Genomic DNA, 26,614 nt, shown 5'->3' on the forward strand with positions numbered 1-26,614 from the left:
GATTCTTAGTATTTTTATATGCGTAATATACATTTATAGTATAAATTAGTAAATTTTTAACAATCAGCTTCGGCCACGCTGATTTGTATCATTGCCAGTCAAATTTTGTGCGAATCGGAGAATTCTGGAAAAGCAAATTTAATCTGTGAAATATAATTAAATCCACGGTCCTTTTCACAAAACAACAATGAGCGCCTTTCCAGGAACGTTCGCGTTCGACGAATATGGTCGGCCTTTCATCATTCTCCGCGACCAGGAGCAGCAGAAGCGCATCACTGGAACAGATGCCATCAAGGTAAATTGTAATATGGATTTATTAAGGAGATGACAAAGGATACACTTGTCCTGTTAATCATTAGAGTTGTCTTTAAACCTGTCAAAGGGATTATTGGCATAGTTAAATGTGTTAGCACTGAAAACAATGACGCATCGTATGCCGAATGTTCCAGATGTTCTACACTGCCGGCATCTGTCGTAGAGACGCCATATGAATGGCTTGCATTGTGTGTAAACTGTGATAATTCATTATTAATCAATGAGAACACTATTACAATGATTCTCTTTCAATAAAAAATAATAAGGTGCAAGTTTGTACTCCCAAATCGTGACGTCACTTTTACATTTTGAGGTTAAAGTGCCGCACAGATGTTCGCCGTCTGCCGGCTGAGTCACGCGCCCCAAGCGATTTGTATGTAAACTTGACAATTCCACTGCTTCTTCCATATACCCTTCCCTTGAATAAAAACCTCTGAACTTCTCGCAATATTCTAATAATATTGTTTTAAGAGTTCCTTTAGTTCAAAATTTTCCTTTGTTTCATGTAATTAGTTTACATCAACTTAGATCAATTTTAAAATTTATTTTAAAAAAGATACTATGTTTTAATGTTTTTGATACTCTCATAATAGGTAGGTTTAGGTAGGACCGGCTGCCCCTGTACGGGGCAAAGCATAGACCAGTGGAGGTCCGTAGCTGTACCGGTAGTTTATCTAAGTCTCAGAAATCGCGCAGTATGGATGCATTTTTGGTAAAAGCCAGCAGCATCCTAGGAGGTAGCCGTGAAACGTCCCGAAGATCGTTGTGGCACGACGAATTAAGGTATTTCAACCGGAGTCGGGATAACGCTGGGCATCTACAGAGAAGATGCTCGAGTGTTTCCTTAACCCCGGGCTCGTTGCATTTCCTGCACTGATCACTGTTCGTGATACCAGGCTTTGCAGCATGGACAGCCGACAGACAGTGACCAGTTAAAATGCCTAGCATTAGTCTGCAGTCTTTCCTTGAAAGCTGCATGACGAAATTGGTTAAGTTTTTGTTAGTAGAGGCGCACATCAGCCTTGCAGTTTTGCACGAGTTGGCATTGCGCCAGCTAGCGTCCCACTGAAGTCTAGAGCGCACCTCAATTTCTCTGCCTAGAGTTCGCAGGGATATCGGAACATTGCACATGTTACCGGCATCGAGCCCCACTCCCTCTTTGGCGAGAAAGTCTGCGATCTCGTTGCCATCGATGCCCTGGTGGCTTGGGATCCAATAGATACGCACGACCGCAGATGCGTTCAGCGACTCTATTGCTTTTCTGCTGTCCAGGACAACTTTGGACTTGACCACATCAGAGTATAACGTCTTGAAATAAATAAGTAATCTAAATTACTTTGTATTGTATTTTTATATTAAACATTATCTAAATAATCATATTTTTATTGTTTTTAGACGCACATTATGGCTGCGCGCCAGATTGCCTCGACGCTGAAGACGTCGCTGGGTCCCAAGGGTCTGGACAAGATTATGGTCAGCTCCGATGGCGATGTGACGGTCACCAACGACGGAGCCACCATCATGAAGCTCATGGAGGTGGACCATGAGATTGCCAAGCTGATGGTGCAACTGTCGCAGTCGCAGGATGATGAAATTGGCGATGGCACCACCGGTGTTGTTGTCCTGGCTGGCGCACTGTTGGAGCAGGCTGAGGGTTTGATCGACCGTGGTATTCACCCCATTCGTATTGCTGATGGCTTCGAGTTGGCTGCTCAGTGTGCTATTAAGCAGCTGGATGCCATTGCTGAACCCTTCCCCGTGGATCCCAAGAACAAGGAGCCGCTCATTCAGATTGCAATGACCACGTTGGGCAGCAAGATTGTCAACAAATGTCATCGCCAGATGGCTGAAATGGCTGTCGATGCTGTGCTTAACGTTGCTGATATCGAGAAGAAGGATGTCAACTTTGAGCTGATCAAGATTGAGACGAAAGTCGGTGGACGCATGGAAGACTCGATGCTGGTCAAGGGTGTCATTGTGGACAAGACCCTGAGTCACTCGCAGATGCCCAAGGAGTTGAAAAATGCCAAACTGGCCATCCTCACCTGCCCATTTGAGCCCCCAAAGCCAAAGACCAAGCATAAGTTGGATGTCACCTCCGCCGAAGATTACAGAGCACTGCGCGAATACGAGCAGGAGAAATTCACGCAGATGGTCAAGCAGGTGAAGGATGCCGGCGCCACCTTGGCCATTTGCCAGTGGGGCTTCGATGACGAGGCCAACCATCTGCTGTTGCAGCAGGAATTGCCCGCCGTGCGTTGGGTCGGTGGTCCCGAAATTGAGCTCATCGCCATCGCCACAGGTGGTCGCATTGTGCCTCGCTTCGAGGAGCTGACTCCCGAGAAGTTGGGCCACGCTGGCTTGGTTCGTGAGATGGGTAAGAAGCATACACATCACATAACTCCCAAAGCCCTTAACTAACTGATTTCCATTTACAGCCTTTGGTACGTCCAAGGATAAGATGCTGGTCATTGAGGAGTGCAAGAACTCCAAGGCTGTCACAATCTTCTTGCGCGGCGGCAATGCCATGATCATTGCTGAGGCCAAGCGTTCCATTCACGATGCCATCTGTGTGGTGCGTTCACTGGTCAAGGATTCGCGTATTGTTTATGGCGGTGGCGCTGCTGAGATCAGTTGCTCTCTGGCTGTGGCCAAGGAGGCCGATCAGCTGTCGACGCTGGAACAGTATGCATTCCGCTCGTTTTCCGTCGCCCTGGAGAGCATTCCCCTGGCACTGGCTGAGAACAGTGGCCTGCATCCAATTGAAACGCTGTCGGAGCTCAAGGCCAGTCAAGTGGCTGAGAAGAACTCCAGCTTGGGTGTCGATTGCATGCTGACTGGCGATTCGGACATGAAGAATCACAATGTGGTCGAGTCTCTCAACTCGAAGAAGCAACAGATTCTGCTCTCCACGCAGCTGGTCAAGATGATACTCAAGATCGACGATGTGCGCTCCAAGAACAATGGCATGTAAATGGCCATGTCAAACCACAACAACACACACCCCAAGCATTAACTCACATACTAAATCGCATCGTACTTCGCTTTGCCTATGTTCACGCTCTACTTCATATATATAGATTCGTATATCTCTGTATTAATTGTTTACTTTTATTAATCAACAACACACACTTCTTTGGAAAAGAAACAAAAATCAAGAACAACATCAAACTAAGGAATCAACCTTAATTCGGTTGCGTTTAAACAAAATACAATTTACTAAAAACTCAACTATGTTAAATTCCTTTTATATCTTCTTGCCGTTTATGGTCGCCAGCTGCTTCCTGTTCAGCTGGTCGAAGAAGAGCAAACCTGCTGCACGTTCCACCGTCTCGGGCGGCACCTGGAACACCTGCAGCGGCGTATCATTGCTGATCACCTTGTTGGGCATCACGTATGCTTCCATGTGCAACTTCTGGTCCGCAGCTTCGCTGACAATCACCTTGTAGAAATGTGTAGGAACGGCAACCGTGTTGGATCCAATGACTTCGTACTTTACGTACATCTTGCCATCGTCCTCTTTGTGCGGCAGATACAATGGACCCGTGCAGACGTAGACATTGCTGTAGGATTTGGTTAACTTGCGCACATACGTTTCCAGTGTGTTCCAGGCATCGCGATTGAAACCTTGGCCCACTTGCGGTGCCATGTTGGAGAGCAGGAAGGTGTCGTCACAGTGCTTTTGATGCAGTCGATGGTTACCAGCCGCCGCCATGTGACCACGATCGTAGCCGGAGCGTCGGTAATCCGTGTTTTGTGCCCGGAAAAATGGATGTATGCTTTCGTCGGGCTTGAAATCCGACTTGGAACGATCGACAGCGTCGTTGCGTGCCACCGATTCGGCAGTCAGATGTTCGAATACCCAATGCGGCACACGATTACGTCTGTCGTAGGACAGCACATAATCCGATTGGGAGCGTACATGATCCAGTCCAGGGAATCCGTATTTCATAATTTGTGAGATACGCGATGGTGTCGCTGTCAGATTCTGTTCGCCAGCTGGTATCAATGCAGCCGCGGAAACTGTTGCAAAAACGGGCAATCCAGGAAGCCGTTGGAACTTTTCGGTTGCGGTTGTAGTTTCATTGCTGGAACGGCGTTCCGTATAGGAGCCCAGATAGAACGCACCCAACGCAGTGGCGCCGATAGTCAGAATGCTTCTCATCTTGAAGGCACTCATTTTTGATTGCACTTTAATTAATAATATTTACAATAATAATAGCAACGTTTTCCTATTGCACAATATACAGTCAGCTGTTCGGCATTTAAATCGGTGTGACCGGAAATATTGTTAGAGATGAACAGGAAGTGACTTTAATCGATTCATTGTTTGCTGGAAAATCGATTCTATTCTTAAATCGAGAGGACATTGTTCACTGTGCGTATACGTAATATATAACTTTCAGTTGTCAATAAAAGACCAGTAAACGATTTCATGCCACTGCAAATATTTTTATAAAATGAAATTTTCCTGTATTTTTGCTAACTTCTTTATTTTTTTTGGCTCAATATTTGAAACTACAATCTCAAGGTTAATATAATGTGAACAAATTGTTAATTTTACAAAATTAAAATTAAATAAAAAACTTGGTTTTTCACATACTATGTTGATCATTTCAAATAGGAGCTGTTTAAAATTCCGCGCCCTCTAAAATATATAAAAATACCAAACGAAGTGTAACCAAAAGACAATTATTGGGGTACGGTATTTTACTATACCTCAGCAATGAATTGTATATTTTGTAAATTCAGCTTTGCGGTCACCCTTAAATTGTTCAATTAGAACCACTTGTATTCTTATTATTATTTTATTTGTTAGTTGCCTGTTTATTGTGTTTGAAAAGATTAAGATCGATTCCTGAAAACCAAAATCGATTTATTTGTGTCGACAAAATAATCGATTGAAAAATCGAATAGTTTCCAGCTCTACAACGTTCTGGAGCGCGCCTATAAAATGAGCATACGCGGCGTGCTCTTCGACAGTCTCTCGAATCGTGGAGCAATAATTTGAGACAATTTCGCGGCGGCACTCCGCTTAGTCGACGCAAAGCGCTGCAACAACAAAGACGACGACGACTACACACAACAGAGAGCTAAAAGTAAATAAATAGCAAAGTTAAAAACAGTGTTATGACACGCGTGGCGCACAAACCCAGCGAATAATAGTTGTGCATATAATCGGTCAGACTCCAAAGAGCATATTTTACCATCATCTAAAGCTTTTTATGGAGGAAGAAGCATCAGCAAACTGCCGACAGCAAAAACAGCAGCAGAAACAGCAGCCACAACAACAATAAAATTATTAACAACACAAAAAGCTGTAGCAAGCAAAAAGCAACAACAAAAAGAAGGTTTTGCGGTTTATACAAATACAAATACAAATATTTTGCTACATTTTTACAATAACATCGCGTTGCGACAGCTAAAAGCACAATTGATTTATTGTTGTTGTTACTGGGAGTCAAGAACAGCAGCAGCAACAACAACAACACACATTTAGCACACTTAAAAAAAAGACATTGCCAGCTGTTCGTACGTTGCGGTAAAAAAAAGCTCGTTCATCGTTTTCGCGACACACAAGTAAAAGTGAAAAGCCCGGTCAACGTCCTGCTGCTTAAATACAAAAGTGAGGTTATGCACGTCATCATCCTGGCCGTTGTTGTCGGCATCTGAAGGTGAGCGAAGGACACTCCGCTCGCATTGCCGCCGGCCTAACGTTGCCACACACATACATAATTAAATTGTCACGAGTGGACAGCTTTCGGACCAAATAAAGTTGTTGTAGATAACACACACAACTGATAGATAGAGCAACAGCAACCCCCCGCCACCCAATCTCCTGCGTCTTACACACACACACACAAAAGCAATCAATATGCGTATTTTTCCCGTTCGCCTCTCGGCCGTTTCGTCATCGATGTCGAGCCTGGCCAAAATGTTGGATTTCTATTCGGGCTTTAATCCGTCGCCGCTGTCAATAAAACAGTTTATGGATTTTGGTAAGCATTAATTACATTTGATTGCATGCAAAGCAAGTGCCACGCCCCCTCCCTTAGTCCTTCTTGCCGGCAAACGTTCTCGCTCGCACTCTTTCTCTTGCGCGCGCTCATTTGCTGCCACTACGCAATATGTTTGCATGTGTGCGTGTGTGTTTGTTTGTCTTGCTTTTGCTTTTGCTTTCCATGCCGTGCCAAACACTCGTAGAGGAATATTCAATGTAATTTTTAAATAGATTTGGTTAAATTTGTAACAATCTTGTTCAATGTCAAACACTCGACGAATTGTTTTGTGACGTCAGCACATGTGGCTTACAAACATACAAAAAAGCTTTGTTTGATCTTATCAGACTATTGCATAATAGTATATTTCTTAAAGAGATTTTCCAAGACACCTGGTCACACTCCACAGCGTACGTGTCAAGCGGCTTCTAAGCTCAGATCCCTCTTCAAAGCTGCTGGAGATGTGCTGCGCAAATTGCCGTTATCTAATACTCAATTTAGTTCCATTGAATTGTCAATTAAGCATTTTTTTTCCGCTTGCCGCCAAACACAAACTGTTGATTATGCAGAATGGGAGAGCGAACCAAACAGAAAGCAAACAACAGAGACAGAGATAGAGAGAGAGAGTGGGTGACTCAATTGCACGATTCACGCCGGCTTAAATGCTGTCTCTGAAACTATAAAAATAGCAGCAACAATAACAACAAAGTTTCAAACGGAAGTTCCCACAACTAGACTTATTTTTCATTAGCCGCCGACAATAAACGGCAATGGAATTGTATACTTCGGATTGAATTCGTCACCCTTCCTGCTCTCACCCACCAGTTGCAGTGTTTGGCACGTGCTGCCCAAGGACGTTTCAATGTCAGCTACATAGACAACTGCACGCATACACACAAACATACATGCATACATATATATATGCGTATATATGTATGTACAACTGCTTATTTACTAAACAGACTGTACATGCTTGTTAAACAGCATGTGTACATATTGTATTTATAAGCACTTTCATTCTGTTCTAAGCCGCACCAAAAACCTGCCCCAATGAGCTAAAAGTATGTATAGTATAGACGTATATGATACCCTGTAAAGCACATGTAAATTTTCGTGTGAAATATATGATGTTGCATAACAAATAAAAAACTTTCCTTTCTTTGAAAATTAGTCTTAAGTAGACTATAGACTTTGTCCTGTGAGAGATAGTTCATTATATATAATAATCATTCAGCAGATATGAAATTTATTTACATATATAAAGTGAAAATTTAAAAATTTGCGTTGTTCAATATAAATATATTAATTGACGTAGATATTAAACGTATATTTCAGAAAATGTAGGCTATCAAGATAAATATGTATTTTTAACTAATTGCGCACAATCTGATTAAAATTATTTGTCGCCAACAAGAAACAAAAGAAATGCTTTAATAATGCGGGAAATTAGTATGAATTAGATAAGAATTGATAACTCGCAAGTAGTATAATGCAAAGTGTAGAACTGTTTGTCAACAACTGGTTTCAATTTTAACAACATTTTTATTGATATTCTCTCACATAGTACAGGGTATTAGGTATTTAAACAAAAGCTAGTCGAGCATTGTTAGGGCCCTGTAAAGGGGTCTGAATCATTTTGAGGCCATCATGCAGGCAAAACTGTGCCACAAATGGCAACTGACTTGGAAACAATGCTCTCAAGCCAAGTGGCTGGGGCCCAGTTTTAAGTTTTACTTGATGAGTTTCGGTTCAGGAGGAGGCTGTGGTGCACTATAAATAGACTTACGCAACGAGGAGGACGATGAGAAATTAAAGGGACTTTTAGTGCCTAGAAGGCCAACGACACGTGGAGTGTTTTTATTAATAGATGCGATGAATCAATTTCAACTGGACGTGGCAGTTAATTTTGACTATACTACAACGATTTACGATCACAGTTGCCTGTTTAATATCCATTGTTTATTTATTGTCTTGTTTGCAATGTTTTTATGACGTATCAATAACAATTTAATAAAAGCCCCTCCGCTAAGTTCAATAATACCTTCCGAAGAGTATATGCGCACTTGAACTTTGATGTGGGCGATAAGATTTGAGCCACATTTTGTTGCCAACTGTACTTGAAATGTAAATAAATTAGCACTTGAATATCTTTTGTAATGGAATTGTAGGAAATCTAATGGCAAATCGCTAAATATCACACAGCGTATGGAAACAAGGTTAAGAATATTATGTACTATGATGTATAGTATAGCATATTATTGTGTGTCGTAGTATTGTACTATGTGGCAATTGAGTTTATTAATATTTTACATGGCGTATACGCAATGCCAGATAGCAGCCAATTATGACCCACATTTATTGGCCCTAATCACTTTCACTATCGCTAACAATGTGCCAATCCACTAGAACATAAACTACAATATGTTATGGCAAATCCGCAGGTCCGATTTGATTACCACCCCGCAGGTTTCAGATCATGTGCTTTGCGTGGGCCCAACCAAAAAAACAACATTTCATTTGATAGATATAACAGCAAATACAACAACAAATGCAATGACAAGATTTCTTTCCTATTTTTTAACGTGAATTTTAAACACGTATATAAATATTTTTTTTTTATTTTGAAACGGAAAATTTTTTGTTGCTTTTGCGGCTGCTGATAAGTTGACTTCTTGAGTGTGTGACCATTTGAGGAATTGAATATAGAAGAATATACTTATTTGTAGATGATGCCAGCCAGCATCACGCCAAGAAAATGGACTTTGCAATTCTTTAACAGGGATGCGTGAACTTTGGAATCAGCTGCTAACAAAAAAAGAGCTAAGAGAAAAATAAGAATAGCAACAACAACGCAGCGTAGACGTCAAAACTTAACCCAAATAGAATGGGAGGCAAAAGCAAAACAAACGAAAAACAAGTCATCGACGACGCCCCCGTGTATTTTCGATACCCATGATAATAATAATGACAAGCACACGCGCCGCGATTTTCTAAACGTTTCAGCCAATAGATTGCAGGGTATATTTTTGCGAATTGTTTCCAGATTAAATTGTATAATTTACGGTAGCATTTTAAATACAACTTGACTACAAATCTTTTTTGCTCGATTAAGCAGAACAATAGATTATATTTAGTATACAGTCTCTCCGTAAATAGTGCATTGCTTAGTGTTTGTTCACAAAAAGCTCTCTTTGTCTTTGTGCTGCTCTCATTTAAGCTACACTTTTGAACGTGTGCTAAAAGAGAGGGGCATCTTAAAGTCCAGCAGTCTGTTCTTGTCTGTCTCTCTGTGCTTATGCGGTCACCGCACGATTGACGTGTGAGCACGAGAGAGAGAAGGAGGCACGGCAAAAAGCAAAGGCGAATGTGAGTCAAATATACGCAAAGCTCAAAGATGTCGTCGGACGTCGAGACGTTAAAATTGGATCAAATGAATAAGCTGATGCAATAAAAGATGCCAATTTCTATCAATTTTTGGCTCCAACAGCTGGGGCCGGACCTGGCCGTGACGTCACGCCACTCAGCTGGTCGATTTTGTCCGCACAAGTGGCCCCTGCAGCTAATATATAGTATTAAAGTTGTGAATGCAAAATGCATTTAAAATGTGCGCATTTCCTTTGCTGTGTGCATTCAACCCAACTTGACTGGACTTGACTAACCCTGACCTTGGGTGGTAAATAAGTGGGCGGGGAGAGGGTAGGCGTGTTGAACAGCTGGGCGTTGGTATGCGGCATTAGGAAATTACTTCTTTGTCGAGCTGAAGGATTGCGTGCAAATACATTACAGTCAATTATTTATTGCATGGCTAAACCGATAATACGAAAGAAGCATTCAATTGTCTATTGTCTCTAATTGAATTCGTGACGTTGAAGACTTGTCACCTGTTTCAAACTCAATTACCATGCCATTACGCACAGACGTGAACGGGTTTGCAAGGCGATTACTATTCTGTTTACCATTAAGTCTGTTGTTTTTTCTACTTATCACGCAAGGCTAAATGAAAGTGAGGGGAGGTCTCTTATCGATAACAAAGATGCATCAAAGTTCTCATCAGCTGTCAGACAGTTGCAATCAAATCTCAAAATCGAAATGTCTACAAATTCACACACACGCACATTTACCTGCTTATAATATTTGCAAAAGCAAAGTTCGGCAAATGCACAGACACACATACACGCATACACTATCGATACGGAAGGCAAACGGACAACAACAAAGCATAAATAAATAAAGCTCTATTTTGAGGTCAGCAGCTGTTGCTTGATGGTAGAGGGAGAGCAAGAGGCGATAAAGTGCCGCGCGTGTCTGCCGATCATTTTCGCCTACTCTCCCTCACGCGCTCTCGCTCTTTCTCCCGCTCTCAGTCCAGCTGGTAGCTTCTCGCAAATTCTTATTGGACTAGTGCCGTCGTTTGTTTTTGTTTTTTATATTCTGCTTTGAGAACCTGTTCCAGCAGCGGAACTTTGTAGTTTGTTTATGCTTTCTTGTGTTTTTATAGCTCGTTTTATTGATTCTGTTTTGTTTTCGGCATTCGTTACAATTGGCTCTCATAAACAAAATGGCCGACAAAGCTATCGAAGCATTTATATGACACATTCTTTATCGATAGATATATTTTGTCTGGGTATTTTCGATATATGCTGGGGCCCCCTTTAAGTGTTGTTTTGTTATGCTTTTATTGCTCCACCGTAGCCGTTTTTTTATCAGGGTCGTTGGGCCGACGTCTAAATTAGCTAAATTATCGGCGTAATGCCCGAGGCAATCAGTCCAATTAAAAGTCATAAAGAGAAAAGAGAGGCGTGTCTCTTCTTTACGTTGTTTTTTGCAAACTCTGACAACAGATGTCGCTTTGCAGTTCAAGGCTCAGTTCGTAATAATAATAATTTGTTATGTGTTTAATATTTTCGATTTTGAGTTCATATTATGCTTATCAGTTATTTGTCTGTCGTCAATCGTCTGTTTCTGCTTTGCCTCGACGTTTTGTTTTTGTTACGAAATTGTTGACGAACAACAACAGACAACGAAAGCCGCACACACATATACATATGTACATACATACATATATATATATTATAAAATCTGTATGTGTATGAATGTGTGTTTGCAAAGTGCAAAGTTTGTTGTGGCGATTTTAATTTGTTGACTAAATTTCCGTTCTGGGTATCTTGAACTGAGCTTATTTACAATTCATTTTATTTCACACAGCCAAAGACTCACACATACATACATACATATGTACATACATACATATTTACGCTCACACACATGTGTAGATATGAATGGAATGCTTGGCATAAAGCGATTGGGTTCAACTGCGTCGTATGCTTGGCGATTTTACGAGAAGCAATTTTAATATGGCGTTAATTCGATAGCAGACTAATTTCACTTTACGTTTTTGACTTCATAATCATGTTGTCCAGTCAAACTAGATAACCACAGAGATGGAAATGTAACAGTTAGCCAGAGAAGTGTTTTATTTAATCTGTCTGTCTGTCTGTCCGTTCCTATGAGTATCTACATATCATATAGTATAACCCCTAGATATATCGAATTTAGCGATAATACATTTTGATAATGTGAGCAGACTTATTTAGCTTTAGAATTTAAACACGCCCTTTTTCCCCCTTTCATTTCGATACAAATATTAAAACAAGTGTAATTTTGAGGAATATTCTCGAACTTGTAAAAATTTCAATTTAAAAACCAATAAAAAAAACAATTAAATCTAACCAGTACCTCATAGTCGAGCTCATTCGTTTACACAATTCATAAATATTTTTGCTGCTAATTATAAATTGTAACTGACCCACACATTCCATGCATGATCATTTCAAACGCGCAGTCTCTTATGTCTGATTAGAATCACGTGTCGCTTAAACGATCGTTTAATAAACGCCTTCCAACATTATCTTCTCTCTTTTTAGGTCAAAATGCATGTGAAAAGAAGTCGTATATATTTCTTCGGAAGGAGTTGCCCGTGCGCCTGGCGAATATCATGAAGGAGATCGCCTTGCTGCCCGATAATCTCCTTCACACTCGTTCGGTGAGCGAGGTGAGCTCGTGGTACGTGAAGAGCTTCGAGGATGTGCTGGAATTTGAGAACGCCGAACCCACTCACGATAATCTGCAGAAGTGTGTAGAAATCTTTTAGAATCCCTCTAAAATGTAAAGTATATTAAACTGAAAATATTCGCAGATTTGTGCACGATTTGGATCTCATTAGGAATCGACACAATGATGTGGTACAGACGATGGCGCAGGGCGTCATCGAGATGAAGGAGAACGAAGGCGGTCAAGTGGATGCGCCCACCGAAAGCTCCATACAATATTTTCTCGATCGTCTCTACATGTCACGCATCAGCATTCGCATGCTGATCAATCAGCACAGTAAGTAAAGCTCTTTAATTTGTAAACCTGTGTAACTAATCGAATATTTTGTGGCTCCTCTGCAGCGTTGCTCTTTGGATCCAGTCCGCACTCGTTGGGCCGTCACATTGGCTGCCTGGATCCCGCCTGTGATCTGTCGGATGTGGTGCGCGATGCGTATGAGAATGCCCGATTTCTCTGTGATCAATACTATCTGACGAGTCCCGCTCTCGAGATACAGCAGTACAGCACCACGTCGGATGAGCTATTACCCATACGCACCGTGTACGTGCCATCGCATTTGTATCACATGCTATTCGAACTCTTCAAGAACTCCATGCGTGCCGTTGTCGAGCATCACAACCATGACAATTGCGACACACTGCCGCCCCTCAAGGTGGCCATATGCCGAGGCAAAGAAGACATCTGCGTGAAGATCTCCGATCAGGGAGGCGGCATTCCGCGCTCCCAGTCCGATCAGCTCTTCAAGTACATGTACAGCACAGCACCGCAGCCGACAAAGTCGGATATGAACACAGTTCCCTTGGCTGGATATGGCTACGGGTTGCCCATCTCGCGGCTCTATGCTCGCTACTTCCACGGTGACATTGTGCTGCTCTCTTGCGAAGGTTTCGGCACTGATGCCATCATCTACCTGAAGGTGCGTTAGAAGATCTCTCTCCCTTTAAATATCAATTGCTCATTATTTTGCTGTTTTGCAGGCGCTTTCGGATGAGGCCAACGAGTTGTTGCCCATCTTCAACAAGACAAGCTCAAAGTTCTATCGCGCCACCGTGCCCACCGGTGACTGGTCGAATCAGGTAAAATACGCTAAGAAGCCGAAGAAGACGAGCGCTGTTGTCCAATAGTCCTCCTCCTCCCACCCCCCAAGCACGACGAAGTCGAAGGCTGTGTTAAATGTCAGCCCAACCCCAGAAACCAACCCAACTAATCCCAGCATGGATCCTGATCCCTTCTCCAGAAAATGTTTTGCTTATTATCTTACCTTAATTTGCATTCAGTTTGTTGTATGTTTCATGTCAATTGTGTGTTGCTTTATTCAACGTCAAATTTGCATTTTTGTGGAAATCTGTTGTCATTTATCAGTTGACATTCCAAATTATGATTTGAGGGATTTTTATCGAAGGGGTTTTTGGTTAAGAGCACGGGGTTTAGTAATGTAGAACTTAGAACGCGATAAAGTCTTATATTTTAAATATACACATATATTTATTTTGCATATACAAAAGTCTTGAAACAATTACGAAATTAGTTTTTAATTATATTATATACATACAATATACATTTACTATTTTATTTTAGTGAAATGTTCTGTTTAATTTCAAGCACACGATATTTACAATTAATAAATACAACAAATATATATTTATTTTCTAAGCTCAACAAAAGTTGTCAATAAATAAACTGTTTAAACTTATACACACACACAACACCTGCAGAATGTTTTTTGTTTATGATTAAAAAAAAACCCAAATAATTGAGTGCTTTATTAACATATTGATTGTTTATTAGCATCAATTAACAGTTGTGCGATGCCTGCAACTTATAATCCTCTAATTTAATAACTGGTTGATCCACCCTTTTATTTATTTAACACTTGTTAATAAAAATTTTAATTATGGCAACAATTGTCAATTTTCCTTGGAGCAAATGCGACAGCAAAAAAAAATGTAGCATACTTTTTGGCTGTATTGAAAAATCTCTCGCAGTAGCTCCAATTTGTTTGTCGTTTCAATTTTTTGAATTTCTGTTGATTTATTTACGCTCTAATTGATTTCTTTCAGAACTTTTCCAATCGTTGGCGTTATTTATATGGTTTCTTAAAAAACTTATAAGACTGCACCTAGCTCTGAGCCAGCCCATGGTCAGTTTCTCTTGACTGCTCTTTTGGTTCGATTTCATTTATTTTTTTTTATACTTTCTATCGATCCTATCTGTCGTCAATAGCCGTAGCCAACTGATGAGCCGATTATTAAATAAATGTATAATGTTTCCAGAGCTCGGACATGAATGCTAGGCAGCTGAATGCGACAGCTCCAAAGCGCTACAACGACTTGGATTAGATTAGCAGCACTCAAATGATACTCAGGACATCTACGGAGAACAACAACAGCAACAATGGATTTAAAATCAGACCACTAAGTGGGAACGATATATCACTAGTTCTAGGCAAACATTCCCAAACACAACAAGCAACAGCAACAACAGTAACAACTACAACTACAATTTGTATTCATGGCAGTAACGTGTTAAGTTTTTCATAGATTGTTAAACCAAAAAAATATTGTTATAAAGCGTTAAACAAATGGCATACGTATTTTATAAGTGTGTTTTTGTGCAATAAATGAAAGCAGCAACCAAAAACAACAAAAAAAAAAAGCAGCAAAAGCCGTAAATGAAAACATTTCAAACTTTTTTAGGCACTACATTTTATTTTTACATAATAATAAATATTGTTCATTTTGCTGAGCTATACAATAATTGATTACGTGTGCATGTTTCGATATATATGCATTTATATATATATGTATATAATGATAAGATTCGTTTAGAGTTATAATTATTTTATACAAAATTCTCACATTTAGGTTTTTAGCGTTTGCACATTATCACGACGTTTCTGACGTTCTCATATTTTCTCTTTTCTCGTTTTTAATTAGCTCTTGTATACATACATTTCATTTTCTTTTGTTTGCTCGACAATTGACATTCATTTAAACTATTTAACTACAGCAACAATTGATTCGTTTAAACAAAGTGCATTGTGCGCGATCTGGAACTCGATCTCGATCGCCATAATAATATAATATATAATATAGTAATAATAATAATATAATAATCATACATAATATGCAATATAAAATTATATAAACAATAATACACATACACATACAATATTTATAATTCAAGCTCAAAAGAATTTACCAGGCAATAATCAGAATAGAAGGCTAAACAACATTGAGGACGAATACCTCACAAAAATAAGCTAAGATACAATTTGTTTACTCTTTTCTTTCAGTTTTTAGTTGTTTTTTTTTTTGTTTTGTTTTTTCTCCCTTTTGTTGTTTGTTAGTAGTAATATTAATTGATGTGTTTATTTGCAATGGCGTAATTAGCACCGCTGGATTTTCGGCTCACTTGCGCAACGGATCCAAGCTCTCCAGGGAGAAATCATCAATATTCAGCTGCTGACTCTGCTAATTTTGTAGAGATTAATTAGTTTTGATTAAATGGCCGATTACGAGTTGTGACACTTACCTTGAACACGCTGGGTCCGTTGTTCATTTCAAACGGATCGGAACCAAACAAATCCGTGTTGCCATTGAGGCCAATATTGTTGGTCAACGGCGTGTTGCGTCGCGGAGCCGCAATCTTTGGCGGCGGTGCCACTGCAAAAGAAAAGCATAAGCAATTAATAATATGAAAATCACATTTTCTCTTTTCAGATAAACCTACACAGTGGTGGCGTTATGTTAAGCTCGCTGGAGAAGCCGCTGCTGTTGATGCTCATGTTGTTGTTGCTCACGTTGCTGCTGTTGTTATTGTTGTTGTTGTTCTGCAGCTTGTGATCGTTGTTGTTGAAGAACAGCTGCTGGCCAAAGCTCTTCGATGGCTCAAAGCCAAACAGATCATTGCTAATGGCATTGCGACCATTGCTGAGATTATCCTGTATCTCATCGGCACGTGGATCAAAATCGCTGTCCGAATCCGAATTGAGCAGCAGTTCATCCATTTTCTGGCTATTGCTTTTGCCGCCGCTGCTGCTGCTGCTCATCTGACTGGACAAAGTGCTCCTCGGTGGCACAATGGGCAAGAACGAATTGGGCGATGCCGAATGCGTTGACGCTGTCGTCGAATTGGTATCAATTAGCAGCTTATCCTCATCTGTCAATGAGTATGGAAGTAATTAGAAGTGGAACAACAGATAATGTAACCTCTGCTTACCCAACTTGCCGTTGCTTAGGGTTTCGTTGCCATTCAGCTCGTTGGCGGGCGCCTCGACAATATCCTTAATGCCCAGCTTGTAGAGCATGGCATCCAGCTCGGCCTTTGGCAATTTATTGGACAATTCGCGCAGTCGCTCCTTGTAGATGGCAATCGTGTTCTGCAGATGCTCAATCTGTTGCTGCGCCTTGTTCAGATTCGTCTTCTCATTGCTGTCCATGAATTTTCTGCAATTCGAAAACCATACATACATTAATAAAACAAAGTTTAAATAGTGGAATCGCAAACAACGCACCTATAAGCCAGGTCAAAGGCTTGACCAATGGTCAGCGTAATGTCCGAGGCCAACTTATTTGATATGAATACAAAGCATTCGTGTGTCTCGTCGGTTTTGGCGCTGCCATTGCCAGTTCCACTGCCATTGTAGCCATTGCTATCGTTGCTGCTGCTATCCTTGGTCTTAACCGTCTTGGCAATGAAGCTAAAGAACTTCTTCACACCCTTCTCGTCCGCACAATACGAGATGTTGTACAGCGGAAACTGATGCAGTATTTTATGGGTGCGCGGCTCTTGAATCGTAACACCTTTGATGCTAATTGTGATCTCAAGTTTCTTGAACTTCTCCTGTGTGCCCGTCTCCGCTTTCTTCATCTGCTGGGCAAACTGCAGCTTGCGTATGGCATCCTTGACCACCTCAATGCCCTTGGGCTGGTCCACGCTCAGGTTACCAAAGAACTGCGCAACAAACAAACAAACGAAATGTTAATTGTTTTGTCACACTATGCTGCACACGCACCTACACAAACACTTGATTCTCACCTTGACTAGATAGACGGCATGTCCGCTGATGAGCTGCTCCGGTGTGTGCAACCAATTGCGTTTGCCATTCTTCGATTCGCTCTTCGAGTTGCTGCTGCTGTTGTTGTTGCTGCCACCGTTGGCAACATTGTTGCCATTGCCATTGGTGGCATCGATATTGTCACTGCCATTGCCGGCATCCTGCTGCAGTTGCTTCTCCTGTTGCTTGTTGCTGTTCTGTTTGTTCCAGAACTTTAGCTGCGACATCTTGGCTGCCGTTTTGCTGCCCGAGCCGCTGCTATTGCCTGCTGGCTGGTAAGGCATCTTCAGTAATCGCGTCAGTTCGAAGCTTGAATTTGTTTATGCGTTTAGGGGCGTTATTTGGCAAACAGATCTCTCTGTAAGATAAGGAGGAATTGATTATTGAACTTCGGTCTCTACCGTATGATTTTATTATGTGATGGATTCGCTGCCTCTGGGTGCTTTGGGGTTTTTCCCTCAATTTTAATTTGCAAAAATTCCAAACAGACATACAATACTTTTTGCTTTTGCTATAGCTTTAGCTTTAGCGACTGCTGCTGCTGTTGCTAATTAACAGCGATTCAGAGTTATACAACGGTTGCTGTGAATCTGAATGCATTCTTGTCAGCTGGTAAGCCAATCCCTAGTGCATCTGCAGCCCAGCTAAACCTGTTGTTTGGTCAGCTATAAACTGTGAGCCATTATACTGCAACCTTCATGATGTCGCACCAGTCGAGTAGAGAGTCAGTCGCGTCAGCTGGACACGAACGTCATCGCAGCGGTTGCCATCACTCAACAACACAAAGACAACAAACAAGAAAGCTGCACTCGAGTCTGTGCGACTCTGAGATACTCGCTCAACATTTACATTTACATTTATTTACTTCCTAGCTTATCAACTGATCATTATCTATTTTTGATGTGTTTATAATGTTAGTGCTCTGGTGTATAATAAATTTTCAAGTTCAATATTTAAATTTACAATCGTAATTCGATTTAGGTCTATCAAAGCTAAATTATACAATAAACTTAGCTGCAAAAGAATTGTCACCAAGTTAGCGAGCTTTCGCTTTAATAGTTACTGAGTTGGAGCTGTTCATATGAACGGACAGACAGACAGACAGATAGAGAATAATAGCTCTTTTCTTAAGATGTAGACACCTTACACAAATTGAGGTTAATCACTAAATCTATAAGCCCTCTTGATAGCACGATTATCGGGTATAATAAGCCAGAGTTTCTCAGAAAACATTCACACATACACTCTCGAACAAATTCACACACTAAAGTAGAACAAACTTTTACACACGTCTCGCTATATAGTACTTAAGTCGGTTTTTTATTAAGTATCACACCTTGGATCTTTTGGAAGGGGAGATGCGGGGGATCTTTTTGTGAAATTCTCCTACAATTCTCACATTTCGTGCTGTTTTCGTATCTCATAATTAAGAAGCAAAATCTTGCAAAATATCAAAATGAATCATTGTTTTTGTGCTGATCACACATCACACATTGAAAGACAAACAACAACACACTCAATACAGTGGACATTCCATGCAATGCATTAGCTTTTTTGTTTTCGTGCTTTATAATATATGTAAATAAGTTAATTAATTATTTGCACAACATTTGAATTTACGGAGAATTTGAAAACCGGTTTGCTGCTCTCTGCACTGTGCAATGTAACGGGTGTAGACTGTATGCCAGTGTGTGTGTGTGTGTGTGTGTCTGTATGAACATAAGTTTGATTCATTTGCGAGTTGATTTGGAACTGGCAGCTAGTTGACGTTGGGGCATTAGGCAACACTAACAACGGCAACTGGCAATATAATGGCACAAAAGCGAAAGCCAAATTATCCAAAAGCGGCGTGCGATGACGCCAACAACAACAACAACAACAACAGCAGCAGCAGCAGCGGCGGCAACGACAAAAATTGAAAATAGCACAATAAATAGCTTAAGCTTAACGGCGAAACGAAATGAAAAGTGAAACACCCTGTATTTGGCAATTGTGCGCAATTATGGCGCCGCCGACGTCGCCGCTGCGCAATCAAAACAACAAAAATAATAAGCAAAAACTAGAAAAAAAAAAACAACAAAATCAAAAACAAACGCTCTCAGCTGACAGCCACAAAAACTGCGTCGAACAAAAGATAAAATTGTCGACAAGCCAATGCTAAAGCCAACCAACTAAAACCGCAATCATTGCGGAAGTTACCAACACTGGCCTCCAACAGCAGCCCAGCAAATACACAGCCATCATCCCACCTCCAATTCCCACCCACAACCAAGTACATACAAAACTCTCCAAAAGCAGCGCGATCACTTTAGCATGCAGAATGCGTGAGTTTTTTATGCCGACAGATTAGTAGACAACACAAAAACAAACACTTGTAAGAATTATAAATACGACAAATATGCATGAACGTGCGCAGCAGCAGAGTTCAAAGCGTAGGCGGTGAAGGGGAAGGGAGGATGGCTGATATGCCTGCTAGCGGGACTTTTCTGTGTGTGTACTGACTGTGAAATTTGTGTAAACCATTTTGTTTTGCGCTCCACACACTAGGTGGAGCCACTACACACGCTATGGACATAATTTATGCAGTTAATGATGATGTCTTCACTCTTTAGCCTGGAGAGTAATCATCTCTACAATACACTTTCTTTTGGCTCGATCATGGTCACACCACCGAGGAGGTGTGTGTACAAACCACTCCACGTTGAGACAAAACGCTGTTAGCAAACAAATGTGCGTTATTTTAAGGTTTAAGCGAATTGCACAAGAAAATGAATAAATAAACGACCAAATAGCAGTTGTAATGCTATAGTACCTGGGGTACCAGCATTTTCAGCGTCGCTTTTGGGCCAAGTCAATCAAGAAAACAATAAAAACTTTCATAATTAGCGGTCGCAGCACTGCGCTTGCGTGTGTGCGTGCTAAAGAAGCACACAAAAAGAGGCAGTAATTTAAATTTAATCAAATACACACTGACACACTGGGCTATTATTATATTGTAATTTTACATTTGCACTTTTGCTTTTCTTTTGCGAATAGAGACAGAGAGAGAAAGAGAGAGAGAGAAGACTATTAAAATCACGCATACCGATTGCTTAGCAAGGCGTTAAATCGATGTTTTGTGTAGAGTCGAGTCGAAACACAGAGCAACAGTTGAGTTACAGATTTTCACCGCGCCACGGCGCCACTACGTAACGTACACGTCGGGAGACAGCTGCGTACTAAATAACAAAAAAGCAAAGCTTCAACTTTTTCAAGTCGTTTCGTTTAATTCACTTGCAGTTCAGCTCCTCACTCACTCATACACAGCCATTCACATGCCATATAAACACACACACACATGCACATTTACACAAATGCGAGAGGGGGAGACAACAATAAACAATTGTTAAGATTGCCGCTCGCTTCTGTCGCGTTACTGAGATAAATCGAGATTAGAGCATACAACAACAATAACAAAAACAAGAGCAACGACGCCGCCGTTTCTGGTGAATGCGAGAGATCATTAAAAGAGCTCGAGTTTGGCAATTAAAGTTTAGTTTTTGAATAAAAACTAACGTTAACATTACATTAATTTCGCATTTAATACACGTGAGCAAATCTCTCCCAATAGTTTTTGCTCTCTCGCTCTCTCTCTTCTCTCTCGATCGCCCACATGACCTGCGACGCTCGCAAATGACAATGCGAAAACGCTAGCAAGGAGTAGACAGAAAGACTCATGCAGAGATTTATATGTATATACATATGTATGTCGGGTATATTTCCAGACAATTCCGGATTTAGAATCTAAATTTGGACAATGGGCCAAATTTACATGCATAAAAACACACACTCACACACAAACAACTTGTACGTACTTTTCACTTGTTAAACAATTTTCGCTAGTTTTACTCGTTTAAAATCGGTATCTTGCCTTGTGCGCTGATTGAAGAAATTAGTGCAATTGATGCGCTGCGCTACGATGCGGGCGAGGGTGGACGTTTGGAGATTGGAGACTTCAGCGACGACGACGGCACAGTTTTTTTTTACGTTACACGCGATGCACGCTGGACACACAAATAACAACAACTAACGAATATAACAAAAAAAATCAGCAACAATGGCGGGATGCTGCGGCTGGTACAAAATACAAATACAACAACAACCGTTGACTTTTTCGCGCGCGCTCTCTCCTTCTCCTGCTGTTTATGCTCTTTCGTGCGCACTCTTTTTGTGTGTGATGCTTCTTCTTCTTCTACTACTGCGTTGATATGTTTTTTTTAAGTGTACTGCGCAAATTTACAGCAAACCAGAGATAACAGCAGTAACAGCAGCAGCAACAACATCAACCACGGCAACAACAGCAAACAACATCGACAATCGTTTGACGATGGAATATCCTCAGCACCTTCACGGTCCGCCGATTTGTTTTTACCGATCACGCGCAAGAGACTGAGGCTTGAGTTGCTGTTGCCGTTGCGTTGACCAAAAAGTTATGAGGCCGTTTCATTTTGCACCTGCCAGGGCTGCACACTCTTGCTCATGGCAAATGCATTTTTTCCACTCAATGCACAACACGGTTGCTCAACTGCCAGCCATGGGAATTTACCAGGGAACAACTATATTGCATGCCGGGCGGAAAAAGCTAATGAGCGAAAAAGGCATTGCAACAGCCCTGGTTTGCGTGATACAGACGTAAAACTAGTTATTGTTCGCTTACGAATCACACACACATGGGTATATTGATTCATTGAATACCCTACTATTGATATTTTTATTTTTGGTCAAGTTTTGTGGTAGTATTTTAATCACATTTACTCAGCAATATATCAAAATTGTTTTCAATATTTCGATTTAAATACCACTCGAACTTAAATATACTCCACTACCAAGTGTAGGTGATTAAGCGTAGTTTTCTCTTTTGTGGTTTCAGCACACTCACACACATACAAATGAGTAAGCGCTCAGTTATGTGTGTGTATGTGTATTTAAAAGTTTTACCTGTTGCTTTTCAATTGTTTTTGTATTTTGACCGAATATGTTTTGTACACTATTTGTTTTGAGCAATATTTGCTTACATATTTGCCAATGCATACAGAATCAGACAAAATGCCAAGATGCCTGCAAAGTACATAAACAATTACATTTACAGGTGGTCCAACAACAACAAGAGCACGGCAACCTTTACATAAATCTCTACACATGCATGCGAGTAAGTGTATGTATATGTGAACGTCTGCTTGTGTTGGTGTAAAAACAAAGACCAGACTGGAAGACAATGTTGTTGCTGCTGCTGTGGAGAGGGCAGAAGACCAACGCAATAGCGGCGAAAAATACATGCAGCATACACATGAACACACATACTCTTATTTATGTATGGATGTGTATCGTGTATGTGTGTGTACACATTTGTGATACGTAATTTCTTGGGGTTTTGTGTTTGGTTGGTTGAATTGCAATAAAACTGGTTTCCTAAGTCAGGCGTATAATGTACAATACAACAACCTCCAATGTACAACGTACATACAAATATCATTACAGACAGAAGACATTCATGTAGAAAATTGTACTATGTATGTTTACCCTACGAGGATTTAATTATTTTCGAGTGTTGTTGTTGTTGTTGAAGTCAAATGCATACCGCACATATTTCAGTATTTTCTTTCGAATTTGCCACATATCGAGTGTGGACTGCAACGTTGCATTGAAAATTGCATCGACATCAACATCGACAGGCAAAGTGAACTGTGTTGATGCTCCCCATAAACCGGCTTAACTTGTACATGTATTGCATATACACTAAGCAGAAAAAGTCTGCGTACAAACTTAACGCGCAACTTTGATGTTAAATAAAAATAGTTGTATTGAAGATATTGGCTTCATTTTTTTTTTAAATTAACAACATATTTATTATGAAAAAATATAACCAGTCTCCAATTATTTCCATCAGCAACTTTTTTAATTAAAATCAAAAAACCAAAAATACATCTGTTTTCGAATCAGAAAAAGTCTGCGTACAAACTTAAATTAGTTAAAAAAAAACCATTTATTGATAAAACATTACAAAAATTAGTACGAGGTAGGATAAATAGGAAGGTTTATTGTGCTAATCAAGCGTTTTGGCATTGATTAAACCAATTTTGGTGAATTCTGGTGGTATTTCGATCCACTCATCCAAAATGGCTCCCGAGGGAGGAAACCGTTCGTCAAACTGGACCAAAAAGGGAAATCTCAGCGGGAAATTGTCGAATTTGTTTTTAAAACGCATTCTATGATTAAAAAAGTCCAAAAAAATTGGAATCAAACCGGCACAGTTCAATCAAAGCCACATTCTGGTAGGCCTCCAAAGCTGACCGATCGAGAAGAGCGGGAGATTTTGATGTCGGTGAGGCGTAATCCTGGGTCAACTGCCGCAAAATTGGTCAGGACATAAAGAAGAACTATAAGAAGGATTTACATGATAAAACAATCCGAAAAATTTCCGAAAAATTTTCAAAAAGTAGGACTTTCATGTCTGTGTTGCTCACGCTGCCACCACCGTACTTAACTGCTGGCGCAAGGTTATGCACATCAAGGGCTGTGCCAGGTTTGCGACACTCAAATTTTCGCCCTTTTATGTCAAATTGCTCCAATAATTGAAAATAACTTTGTTCCAAAAGGCTAAAGGCTCTTCGATGCATTTCAAAGCGCTTCGCTTTACTGACGGGTGATATGAGAATCTTCTTCAGCGCAACACAGGCATGAAAGTCCTACTTTTTGAAAATTTTTCGGAAATTTTTCGGATTGTTTTATCATGTAAATCCTTCTTATAGTTCTTCTTTATGTCCTGACCAATTTTTGCGGCAGTTGACCCAGGATTACGCCTCACCGACATCAAAATCTCCCGCTCTTCTCGATCGGTCAGCTTTGGAGGCCTACCAGAATGTGGCTTTGATTGAACTGTGCCGGTTTGATTCCAATTTTTTTGGACTTTTTTAATCATAGAATGCGTTTTAAAAACAAATTCGACAATTTCCCGCTGAGATTTCCCTTTTTGGTCCAGTTTGACGAACGGTTTCCTCCCTCGGGAGCCATTTTGGATGAGTGGATCGAAATACCACCAGAATTCACCAAAAATTGGTTTAATCAATGCCAAAACGCTTGATTAGCACAATAAACCTTCCTATTTATCCTACCTCGTACTAATTTTTGTAATGTTTTATCAATAAATGGTTTTTTTTTAACTAATTTAAGTTTGTACGCAGACTTTTTCTGATTCGAAAACAGATGTATTTTTTGGTTTTTGATTTTAATTAAAAAAGTTGCTGATGGAAATAATTGAGACTGGTTATATTTTTTCATAATAAATATGTTGTTAATTTAAAAAAAAAATGAAGCCAATATCTTCAATACAACTATTTTTATTTAACATCAAAGTTGCGCGTTAAGTTTGTACGCAGACTTTTTCTGCTTAGTGTATGTATGCATGTGTAAGTGTGTGTGTAAGGCTTGGATTGGCATCCCTGGTATATTGATGTCTACCTGTAACTACAAAACGCTCTCTTTCTTCTGCTGGACGAATAGGAATCTGAACCATACTCCCTCTCACTCAATTTACAGTTAGAGGCCGCTGTTGTTTTACCATTTAGTCGATCACAAAAATTGCATTTTGTTTTCATTGAGATCTTAGGGCAACATTGGCGAAATTTGAGGGGCGTTATTAAGCGTGTGCGTGTGTGAGAGCTGCCACGCCCAGACGCCTACTTGTAAATGATGCGAAACCTTTTTATTGCAAACATGCAAATTATCAACAATATTGGTTTTTAATTTAATTATTGCATATGATTTGCGCATTTTTGCTTTTTTATTGTCTTATTATTATTGTTTATCGATTTCGTCGAAGTCCAATCGCAGTCGCTGCCATCATCACTGTCGCAGTCGCCTTCTTGGGGGCGTTGACTGCTAACCAGGGGGGTGGTTGAAGGCCTTGCTTTAAATCAAGTTTTTTTGTTATTGTCGCCGTTGTGTCGTCGGGCATGACTTTGTTATCATCAACATTGTTTCGTTCGAGTTCAAAGCCCCAATTAACCAAATCCCAGACGAAAAATGCACCAAAGATCGAGTCGCAGTTGGGCGGTTTTATTTTTATATGTATATTTTCAGCAAATGTCACAAAAATGTTGTTATTGTAAAAAGTTTTGTGTGCATTTATCAAATGGCAGTCGAAGCCAGTTTTCTGGTTGTAGAAACGTGCTGGTATTTCTCTCATGCGGCAATATCATCATAAAACATTGTAAGCCTGGGTGCGGGACGACGATTCCCCAACCCAGCAGCGACGCTGGCAGCGTAAAACAACAACAAATAGAGGGGACATTGACAGCGACAGCGACGCTTGCAGCGGCAACAACAACAACTAATAGAGGGACATTGACAGCGACGTTAGCAGCATAATTTACATACGTGACGATGTTAAAGCGCAGCTCAAGTCACGTTTTCATTTCACGCTTGTTTGATTGACTGTTGCTGCCGCCTGCTTATCGCTGTGCTGCTGCTGCTGCTGCAGTTACTGTAATCATTTAACGGCCAACCGTGAACACCCTGTAAACATTTAATCGATTGTACTTGTTGCGGCTGCTGTTATTGTGGTTGTTGGGATTTTTTGTTTGGATTTTGTTTTTTTTTCGCATGAAATATGCAAATGAGACTTGGCGGGCTTATCTCGTTAAAACCGCTCTGACTTCTGCTGCATGACTTTGGGCTTATCAGCACGCTTTTGAGCTCTGAACGCCCCTTGAATAATCACACACAACCACACAGACACCAATATGCATGTGTGTTTGGTTATTCGAGTAATTCAATTATTTTGTATATTATTTTCAATGTGCAACAAAAGCGACAATAAAATAACAACCCCAACAACTAAAGCCAACAACAACAACAGCAACAATGAGCAACAACGACAACTACGACGACAACCAACAACGACAACGACGACGACGACACAGATAAGTGTTGTCATTGTTGTTATTGTTGTAGTTGTACTCGCTGCTGTTGCTGTTGTTGTTGTTGGCGCTATGGCACCGACTGGCACTGGTACAGCAATTATTCTGTATTCGCTTGGTCGCCGTTGCGATAGTGTGAGACTTCCGTCGAGCTGTGGCTGCTGCCACAGTGT

General features: G+C 40.5%; 5 protein-coding genes across 10 annotated transcripts in view; 2 read left to right on the forward strand and 3 right to left on the reverse strand.

Moving 5' to 3' along the window:
• Positions 1-26,614, reverse strand: part of LOC133844019 (histidine-rich glycoprotein-like) — a 154,779-nt gene that overhangs the window by 11,316 nt on the left and 116,849 nt on the right. The window lies entirely within an intron of this gene.
• On the forward strand, positions 79-3,546 carry LOC133841223 (T-complex protein 1 subunit epsilon). Its single transcript, XM_062273576.1, has 3 exons — positions 79-295; positions 1,711-2,692; positions 2,754-3,546. The coding sequence occupies exons 1-3, from the start codon at positions 188-190 to the stop codon at positions 3,287-3,289; spliced, it is 1,626 nt and encodes a 541-aa protein (XP_062129560.1). The 5' UTR covers positions 79-187; the 3' UTR covers positions 3,290-3,546.
• Positions 3,030-4,736, reverse strand: LOC133841224 (endonuclease G, mitochondrial). Its single transcript, XM_062273577.1, has one exon. It carries the CDS (start codon positions 4,493-4,495, stop codon positions 3,563-3,565), a length of 933 nt encoding a protein of 310 aa, XP_062129561.1. The 5' UTR covers positions 4,496-4,736; the 3' UTR covers positions 3,030-3,562.
• Positions 5,285-15,610, forward strand: LOC133844858 (pyruvate dehydrogenase (acetyl-transferring) kinase, mitochondrial). 3 transcript variants are annotated; one of them, XR_009894646.1, is made up of 6 exons: positions 5,285-6,314; positions 12,239-12,446; positions 12,511-12,701; positions 12,767-13,341; positions 13,403-14,565; positions 14,649-15,610. XR_009894646.1 is itself a non-coding variant. In XM_062279133.1 (5 exons), exons 1-5 carry the CDS (start codon positions 6,191-6,193, stop codon positions 13,547-13,549), a joined length of 1,245 nt encoding a protein of 414 aa, XP_062135117.1. In that variant the 5' UTR covers positions 5,285-6,190; the 3' UTR covers positions 13,550-15,610. The 3 variants fall into 3 exon arrangements, 1 of the variants encoding a protein (XP_062135117.1); XR_009894645.1 differs by having other exon boundaries at positions 14,699-15,610; XM_062279133.1 differs by having other exon boundaries at positions 13,403-15,610.
• LOC133844857 (PTB domain-containing adapter protein ced-6) lies at positions 15,759-21,901 on the reverse strand. 4 transcript variants are annotated; one of them, XM_062279130.1, is made up of 7 exons: positions 21,395-21,901; positions 17,466-17,842; positions 16,942-17,381; positions 16,647-16,873; positions 16,158-16,586; positions 15,960-16,090; positions 15,759-15,898 (listed from the first exon to the last, which is right to left on the reverse strand). In XM_062279130.1, the coding sequence occupies exons 2-7, from the start codon at positions 17,766-17,768 to the stop codon at positions 15,836-15,838; spliced, it is 1,593 nt and encodes a 530-aa protein (XP_062135114.1). In that variant the 5' UTR covers positions 17,769-17,842; positions 21,395-21,901; the 3' UTR covers positions 15,759-15,835. The 4 variants fall into 4 exon arrangements, with proteins under 4 accessions (XP_062135114.1, XP_062135115.1, XP_062135116.1 ...); XM_062279131.1 differs by having other exon boundaries at positions 21,339-21,901; XM_062279132.1 differs by lacking the exon at positions 21,395-21,901 and adding an exon at positions 20,570-20,720 and having other exon boundaries at positions 15,759-15,895.

This window comes from Drosophila sulfurigaster, chromosome 3 (assembly GCF_023558435.1).
Source record: "Drosophila sulfurigaster albostrigata strain 15112-1811.04 chromosome 3, ASM2355843v2, whole genome shotgun sequence".
In the NCBI taxonomy this organism is placed as follows: domain Eukaryota; kingdom Metazoa; phylum Arthropoda; class Insecta; order Diptera; family Drosophilidae; genus Drosophila; species Drosophila sulfurigaster.

What these genes read in the sequence shown, in the direction of transcription:
- LOC133841223 (XM_062273576.1), top strand. Translation starts at nt 188, where the DNA reads ATGAGCGCCTTTCCAGGAACGTTCGCGTTCGACGAATATGGTCGGCCT. An exon ending in CTGGAACAGATGCCATCAAG is followed by an intron (nt 296 to 1,710) that starts GTAAATTGTAAT and finishes TATTGTTTTTAG; the next exon opens with ACGCACATTATGGCTGCGCG. An exon ending in TGGCTTGGTTCGTGAGATGG is followed by an intron (nt 2,693 to 2,753) that starts GTAAGAAGCATA and finishes TTCCATTTACAG; the next exon opens with CCTTTGGTACGTCCAAGGAT.
- LOC133841224 (XM_062273577.1), bottom strand. Translation starts at nt 4,495, where the DNA reads ATGAGTGCCTTCAAGATGAGAAGCATTCTGACTATCGGCGCCACTGCG.
- LOC133844858 (XM_062279133.1), top strand. Translation starts at nt 6,191, where the DNA reads ATGCGTATTTTTCCCGTTCGCCTCTCGGCCGTTTCGTCATCGATGTCG. An exon ending in AAAACAGTTTATGGATTTTG is followed by an intron (nt 6,315 to 12,238) that starts GTAAGCATTAAT and finishes CTCTCTTTTTAG; the next exon opens with GTCAAAATGCATGTGAAAAG. An exon ending in ATGCCATCATCTACCTGAAG is followed by an intron (nt 13,342 to 13,402) that starts GTGCGTTAGAAG and finishes GCTGTTTTGCAG; the next exon opens with GCGCTTTCGGATGAGGCCAA.
- LOC133844857 (XM_062279130.1), bottom strand. Translation starts at nt 17,768, where the DNA reads ATGCCTTACCAGCCAGCAGGCAATAGCAGCGGCTCGGGCAGCAAAACG. An exon ending in ATGCCGTCTATCTAGTCAAG is followed by an intron (nt 17,382 to 17,465) that starts GTGAGAATCAAG and finishes TTTGTTGCGCAG; the next exon opens with TTCTTTGGTAACCTGAGCGT. An exon ending in CCTAAGCAACGGCAAGTTGG is followed by an intron (nt 16,587 to 16,646) that starts GTAAGCAGAGGT and finishes ACTCATTGACAG; the next exon opens with ATGAGGATAAGCTGCTAATT.